The 7608-nt window shown below is 67.0% G+C and overlaps 1 protein-coding gene across 1 annotated transcript in view; it reads right to left on the bottom strand.

The window, feature by feature from the left end:
* CHLRE_05g242200v5 (uncharacterized protein) overlaps positions 1-6820 on the bottom strand; it is an 8302-nt gene extending 1482 nt beyond the window's left edge. The window contains exons 1-14 of the mRNA XM_043062421.1: positions 6524-6820; positions 6249-6391; positions 5962-6048; positions 5686-5776; positions 5144-5311; positions 4764-4862; positions 4311-4442; positions 3203-3967; positions 2739-2963; positions 2103-2535; positions 1522-1631; positions 1310-1384; positions 760-957; positions 72-500 (exon numbers count right to left, since the gene is read on the bottom strand). Coding sequence (XP_042924726.1) covers positions 72-500; positions 760-957; positions 1310-1384; positions 1522-1631; positions 2103-2535; positions 2739-2963; positions 3203-3967; positions 4311-4442; positions 4764-4862; positions 5144-5311; positions 5686-5776; positions 5962-6048; positions 6249-6391; positions 6524-6727 — 3159 coding nt within the window. The 5' untranslated portion in view covers positions 6728-6820. The remainder of the gene's footprint in view (positions 1-71; positions 501-759; positions 958-1309; positions 1385-1521; positions 1632-2102; positions 2536-2738; positions 2964-3202; positions 3968-4310; positions 4443-4763; positions 4863-5143; positions 5312-5685; positions 5777-5961; positions 6049-6248; positions 6392-6523) is intronic.
* Between the last annotated feature and the right edge of the window lie 788 nt (positions 6821-7608).

Below are 7608 nucleotides of genomic sequence, written 5' to 3'. Positions count from 1 at the left end.
TGCCCTCACCACCGCCGCCCGCCAGCCGGCGCCGTGCCCGGCCGCGCCCGCCCCGCACTGGCCGCCCGCGCCCGCCCCCGCTCCGTGGCCGTGGCAAACGCCGCCGCCTCCGCCGCCGTTTTGCCTGCCGCCCGGCCCCGCGCCCCGAACAAGCACTCCCAGTGCCGGTTGAACGCCTGCTCCGCCGGCCGCGGCACCGGGGCATCCGCCACCCCCCCGCGCCCCGCCCCGGTCCCATTCGGCGAGCCGTCATTGCTCCCAGCCGCCCCCACTGACATGGTCGTGTACAGGCCGGCACCGCCACCGCCACCGCCGCTGCTGGCCCCGCCGGCAGTCCTGGGCCGCCTGCTGGTGCTGGTGCTGGTGCCGCCTCCGGCCGTCCCTCCAGTGGCGGGCGACAGGTAGGGGTAGCGGGTGTTGCAGTCCCACAGCCGCACCTCGTCGTCGCGGCCGGCAGTGGCCAGCAGGGAGCCGTCTGGGGAGAAGGCCAGGGAGGACACCTGCAGGGGGGAAGGGAGGAGAGGGCGAGGTAGAAGAAGAGGAGGGGAGGATGGGTGTCAGAATGAGGGGAGGGCAGGTAGCATTGGAAGGGGGTCAGAGGGCAGGAGCAGCGTGGTGCCGAAAGTAGAGGAACTTCCTGCTCTGGTTGCGCGTCCCCCCCCCCCCCCCCTTTGACAAATCACCCGCCTTTCCTCCCGCTCTCCTCCCCGCCCCCCCTCCCCCGGCAGCCCCCCCGCCTGCCTCCACACACCCCCTCACCATGTGCCTGTGCCCCTCCAGAGTGGCCACCGCCAGTCCGCTGTTGGCGTCCCACAGCTTGACCAGGTGGTCGTAGCCGCCGCTGGCGATGAGGGCGCCGCAGGGCGACAGGGCGCTGCTCACCACCCCGAAGGCGCCGCCGTGGGCCGGCAGCACCGCCAGCTCGGTGCCGTTGGAGGCGTCCCACACACGCAAGGCCTGTCATCAGCGGGGGCGGGAGGGGTGGGAGGGGTCAGTCAGTGAGGGGGGTTGCAAGGTTTCAAGACTGGGAACAGCATACAAGCAGGGCCATGGGTGGGGGTGAAGAGGGGAGAAAATGGAGGATGAAGATAAGAGCAGCGGGAGCAGTGCCATGCGTATGCAATTCTTGATTCTTACTGCGAATGGACGCACATCCCCTCCCCTCCCCCTCCTCTCCCCTCCCATCCTCTCCCCTCCCATCCTCTCCCCTCCCATCCTCTCCCCCCCCCCCCTCCTCTCCCCTCCCATCCTCTCCCCTCCCATCCTCTCCCCTCCCATCCTCTCCCCCTCCCCTCCTCTGCCTGCCCACCTTGTCGTGTCCGCCGGTCACCAGCCACTGGCCGTCAGGCGCCAGGCTGATGGTGCTCACGGCGCCCTTGTGGCCCTGGGGGTACGGAGGAGGAGGGGGAGGAGGAGGGAGGGGGGAGAGGGTCAAATGGGGTGATAGCGGGCAAAGCGGTGGTGCAAACTACAGGTGATTGCTGCTTCCAAGCACATTTGCAATCTCCCTCCCTCCCTCACCTTTAGCTGCCGCACGCACTCCCCGGTGTTGAAGTCCCACACAAACACCAGTCGGTCGCTGCCGCCGCTGAAGATGTGCTTGCCGCTGGAGGACACCGCCAGAGACGTCACTGGGTGGGGTGGGGGGTGAGGGGGTGGGGGGTGAGGGGGGGGGGAAGGAGTACAAGGGTAGCGATAGGCTTAGGTGGAGCGCTGCGAGTGAGGCCCGACTCGACAATGAGGTATCCCGCAATACGCACATAACACAGCAGGTCAGCGCCGACTTAGCGCCCCACTGCCTTACGGCCCCCCTCCGAGTGCCTGTCCTGTGCTGTTGTGCGCGCAACCGAGCCCAGGCGGCGACATTTATCGCCGGCGTCGCTCACCCCGCCGCTCACCCATCCCACAAGTTACATCGCTTGCAACCAACGCCTCTGCCTGTGCTACGCTAGTTAACTTGGTTTGGTCTAGTTTGGACTGGTACATATAATCCCCCCCCCCACGGCCGCAAATGTGGTAACGACTTCGTCTGCAGTCTTCAGTGCATCCTGTACCGCTTTTCCAAACATCCCTGCAACCCCCACACACCGCACCCCCCTCACCGTCTCCGTGGTGCCCCCTCAGTGTGGCCAGGCAGTAGCCGCTGCCCGTGTCCCACACCCGCACCGTGCGGTCCGCCCCGCCGGTCACCAGGTACTTGCTGTCGGCAGTAGCAGCCATGGCCAGCACCGGCTTGTGGTGCCGCCGCAGGGCCTTGCTCACCACCCGCTGCATGGGGTGGAAGGAGCCGCCGCCGCCGCCACTGCTACTGCCGAGGCCGCCGCCACTGCTACTGCCGAGGGCGCTGCTACTGCGGGGTGTGCCGGAGGCGGTGCCGGCAGTAGCAGTAGTAGTGGTGGCGAGGGGCATGCCTGATGGCGCCACGGGGGCGCCGGCGGAGGGGTTTGTGGAGCTGGGAAATCCCGGGGGTGTGAGTGTGGCCACCTGGCCGGGCCGGCTGAGCGCCAGACACGCCTCCAGGTTCCACACCAGCACCTGCGCGGCGTGCGAGTCACACACACACACACACACACACACACACACACACACATGTGGGCATCATCACCACATGCACACAGGCCCCTACACATCGGAGGCGCCCCCAGATGCGCCCCCGCCTCCTCCACCACCACCCCTCCCCTCCCCTCTCCCCCGGCTGCCCCGTACCCCGCCCCCCCCTCCCTCCCCCGCTGCCTCACCACGGCATCATCTCCTCCGCTGCACAGCTGCCGGCCATCCGGGCTGAAGGCCAGGCATCGCACCAGCCCGCCGTGCCCGTCCAGCACCACCCGCAGCCGCCCGCTGCGCACGTCGTACAGCCGGACGTCGCGGGAGGCGCTGGCGAGCAGGTGGCATGAGGGGGCGAAGGCCACGGCGGACACGGGGAACCTGTGGCCCGTGTGCAGCTTGGCACGCAGCGTGGCCTGGTGCAGGAAGGCGTGGGGTGAGGGATGGGGGTCGGGGGTGGTAGGGGGCGGGGTGAGAAGGGGGCGGACAGCGAGTACTAGCCGCGCTGCATACCGTATGAGTGTTGCTACGAGTCAAGCTGTACTGTGTTTGGTACTCCTCACCACAGTTCGAAATGCATGCATGCTCACTCCCGCTCTACTGCGCCTGGTTTTCCCATGTCCTCTCCAGCCACCGCCGCCACCCCCACACTCACCATGCCCTGCAGCGGCGGCTGCAGCGGCGGCAGGCTGCCGGGGCTGTGCGGCGGCAGGGGCGCGCGACTGGCCAGCCAGCGGGCAGTGGCGGCAGCGGCCTGACGCCGGTTCCAGCGCCGACCCGGGCTCAGCGGCCGCCGCGAGCCCCCCTCCTCCCCATCCAGCCCCTCCCCTAGCCCCTCCAGCCCCTCGTCATCCTCCTGCATCGCCGCAAACTCCTCCTCCTCCATCGCCTCCTCCTCCTCCGGCGGGGGAGGCGGCAGCTGTGAGGTCTGCGCCGACGGCTCTGATCGGGGCGGCGACAAGGGCGGCGCCGGTGGTGGTGGGGCGGCGGTAGGGGAGGCGGGCGCGTCCTCGGCCTCGTCATACGCCACTGAGCGGCGGGAGGGCTGCTGCGAGGGCGGCTGCTGCTGCTGCTGCCCGGCGGAGGTGGAGGTGGAGGGCGCGGCGCTGCGGGCACTGCGGACACTGCGCACGCTGCCGGCACCAGACGGCTCTGCGGCCGGCGCCGGCGGCTGCTGCTGCTGCCGGCGGCGGCTGGAGCTGCTTGTGGCGCTCCGTAGGGAGGTGGCGGAGGGCGCGGCGGACAGGCGGGCCGCGGAGCGCTGCGGTGCTGGCGGCGGCGGGGGCAGGGGCAGGGGCGGCGGCTGCGGCCTCCTGGCCAGCTCGGCCTTGAGCGCTGTTGCGGCCTTGAGGCTGTCGCGGGCCGCGGCCAGGAACTCGCCGTAGGACACGGAGCCGTCGCAGTTGGCGTCCATCATGGCCTGTGTGTGTGTATGTGTGTGTGTGTGTGTGTGTGTGTGTGTGTGTGTGTGTGTGTGTGTGTATGTATGTGTGTGTGTGTATATGTGTGTGTGTGTGTGTGTGTGTCTGTGTGTGTGTGCGTGTGTGTGTGTGGATGCGCGGAAGGGGTGGATAAGAGCGGGCTGTCTAGGACAGACGGAGTGGATAACCCACGTGTGTGAAGGGGGGAGCACGGACAGCAGGAAGCTCCATGCATGCATACCGTAGGTTGGCAAGCCCCCCCCCCCCACCCCCCCCACACACACACACCCCGCCGCAGCCGCCCACCCAATCCTACCCCCCCGTGCGCATTTCTGGTCTCACCGCGGCGTACTTGAGCTGTGCCGGTCTGAACCCGCCGCCGCCCTCCGGCCCTCCCAGCAGCTCCCCCAGCAGCAGCCCCAGCTCGTGCGGGTCCAGGCGGCCGTTGCCGTCCGAGTCGTAGCCCGCATACAGCTGAGGGGAGGCAGGGGGGAGAGGGTGTGAGCGTGTGAGGGGGAGGCAGAGGGGAGAGTACCGACCTGTCAGCTGCATCCATTGGCTGGTATCGGGGTTCACTATCCCACGCCTGTCGCACCCCTTCACCTCCCTTCATATATACACGCACGCACGGCAGGAGGCGCGCGTGGTAGCGGCTGCGTGAGTCTGGCGTGCCTCGCTGCCGCAGGTTGTCCCAAGTACTCAATCACAAGACTAGAGGAGGCAACCATGATACATCCGTACTTACACACGCACTATCTCTACCCGCCCGCCACACACACACACACACATAGGCACCTGCTGCAGCTGCATCTTGTTGTCCCGTAGGTGGGTGTCCAGGGCCGCCCACAGCGCGTCGGGCGGCAGCGCAGCAGCCACAGCCACACTCCCGTCCGACTGGCGGGCGGGAGGGGGAGGAGAGGGTGGGCGGGATACCGTGCGTATGTGTTAGGGAGCACGAAGGAGGAAAACATGCAGGACGGTGTATGTGCGCGTGTGTATGTGTATGTGCATGTGTACGTGCGGTAGTGGAAGGTGGGAGGTGCGTGCTAGCAATGAGCGGCGGGCAGTGGGCAGTGGGCAGCGACCTGTGCAAGCTGCAGGCGCGACCCCCACCCCCCCTTTACTTCTCCACAAACCCTCCCTCCACACCCCTCCCTGCCCGCCCCCCGCCTCACCTCCATCTTGCCCACCACTACGGGCCAGCTGCCGCCCCACCACGCCTCCGCCTCCGCCTCCGCCCCCCCGCCCCCCTGCTCCATCGCCTCCCCCTCGGCCGGGGGCAGGAAGTAGACGCGCTGGGTGCGCGGGTCCAGCAGCAGCGAATGGCCGTGGTAGGAGAACTCCTGCGTGTGTTGGATAGGGGGGCGTGTGTGGGTGTGTGTATGCGGGAAGGGCGGGCTTAGGAGGTGGCAACCAGGGCCACATGACAGACGGGGCAGAATGCGGGGGCAGCGCTTCTTATCCCCCCCCCCTCCCACCACCACCACCACCACCACCACCACCACCACCACCACCACCACCACCACCACCACCACCACCACCACCACCACCACCACCACCACCACCACCACCACCACCACCACCACCACCACCACCACCACCACCACCTCCTCCACCACCTCCACAGCCCTCCACAGCCCTACTACCCCCAGGCCCCCTGGGGCCCCGCGGCCGCCCTCTGCAGCCCTACCCCCTACCCCCCCCCTACCCCCTTCACCTGCAGCTCCCACTGCTGCCCCACGTCCTGCCCGCCCTCTGAGCCGCCCTCGTCCTCCTCTGAGCCCTCATCGCCCATGTGTCCGTCCTCCCTGTTCGGGGCCGGGCCGGGTGGGGTCGGGTCAGGCCGGGTCAGGTGGGATGGAGTGGGCGGATTGCGTAGGCCGGTAGGTGGGTGGGTGGTTCAGACCACCGACCAGGGCCATCACGTGGTGCTGTGCCTGCGAGCGCACTCGAGCCAAGGCTCCCTCAACACGCCGTCCCCGTGCCCGCCCACCTCCTCTTCCTCCACTTGATGTCCACCGCCCTCATGGCCACACACAGCTCGGCGTAACTCAGGCAGCCGTCGCCATCCAGGTCGTGACTGTGCGGGCAGGGGCAGCGTGGAGCGTGTGGAAGGTGTGGGATATGAGCGGCGTGCGTCGGGTTGAAGGGTCTGGGGCGAGAGGAAGGAGCCAGGAGGACACCGCATACCCCGTGGCCACAACTCGCTAAACACACCGCACCCCCCCCCCACCACCACCACTGTCAAACGTTGCACACATCCTCTCCTGCCCCCCTCACCGCTGCAGGTGCCCCAGCACGTATCTCAGCTGCCTGGCGCTCAGCTGCGGCAGCGCGCTGTGCAGCAGCCGCGCCAGCTCAGCCGGCTCCAGGCTGCCGCTGCCGTCCTTGTCATAGCGGCGGAACTCAGCCCGGGCCTCGGGCTGCGGATGAGGGGTTGTGTGTGGGGTGGGGGGGAGTAAGGAATGGCGGTGTTAGGGAAAGCGAAGGATAGGGCAAGGGCAGTACCGAGGGCAGCGAGGGCAGCCAGGGCGACAGGCGAGGAGTCGGCTCACCCCGGATTTGTGGAGATAGTTATAAACCGTCTTCAGCGCCCTGTGTCCCTCTTCATCTTCGTTGTTATCGCCCGCATCGTCCTTGTGCCGGCGCGAGCCAGCGAGCTCAGATAGCATGGCCTTCATCTCTTCGAACTGCTCCTTGTCATGGTTCGGCTCTTCTGTAGCTAGCACCTCATCTATAACACCATTCTCATATTCCATTTGAGCACGTGTAGTTCCTGGAAGCGCCCGAAGTGCAACCAACAACAAACGCGGCCTGAAATGTGTTTGTGCAAGTGGCTTCAACTAAACCATGACATCAGGATCGTTATGCAGTAAGGATATGGTAAAACTAATCCAGCAGCTTAACGTTCAATCTCTGTGCCTAGGTAGCTCTTGCGGCACGGCCGATGGCACATCTCCCGCCCCTACCCCCGACCACTCAAAAAGGCTCACAGGCACCGACGAAGGCCCCCGTTGCAATCCTACGAGCATTCCCATTCCAACCCATAAAGCTAAGGTTTCAACGGCCATAGAACTTTGGATCCTATCTTCGAGTGTGTGTTGGCCTGTTGACTTTGCGAGGCCATCCCACCTTCCCCGCCAAGTTCCTTCCTGTTCCCTCAGCCGTCCTCAGCGGCGTCGAGGCCCGAACTCCGGGTTTGTTGGTCGGCCTGACCATGCGCACAAGGGGGTCCGCTGCTGCGTTCGGAGTTAAGGAGGTGAGTGGGCATCAAGCTTGCGAAGCTCCCGCCTCTTGCCGTCACCTACCCACCACGCTATCCTTCACACCTATCGTAGCCCATCCACGCACCTCGCCGTCCCTCTTACGGCGCTCATCCTACCGCTCACAGCGCCTGGCACAGCAGGAGGCGGAGCACATCGCAGACGACCCCGCTCCAGTGGATCCTACTAAGATGCCGGCAGCAGCTGGTGGGTACAGCGGCCGCCGTGTGTCCCCACAGTGGCCCACACACGTGTGACATGGCGTGTGCTTCAAACCCTACATACCTGCAAGCCCGCCGCACTGGCGAATGGCACTGGTGGCTGTCGCCCCTGACACCTAACCCATTGCCTCCGAACGGGTCCTGCCACTGCAACGT

This window comes from Chlamydomonas reinhardtii, chromosome 5 (genome assembly GCF_000002595.2).
Source record: "Chlamydomonas reinhardtii strain CC-503 cw92 mt+ chromosome 5, whole genome shotgun sequence".
Taxonomy (NCBI): domain Eukaryota; kingdom Viridiplantae; phylum Chlorophyta; class Chlorophyceae; order Chlamydomonadales; family Chlamydomonadaceae; genus Chlamydomonas; species Chlamydomonas reinhardtii.
Note: the sequence above shows the minus strand (reverse complement) of the source record. Positions and strands in the feature narration are given on the sequence as shown.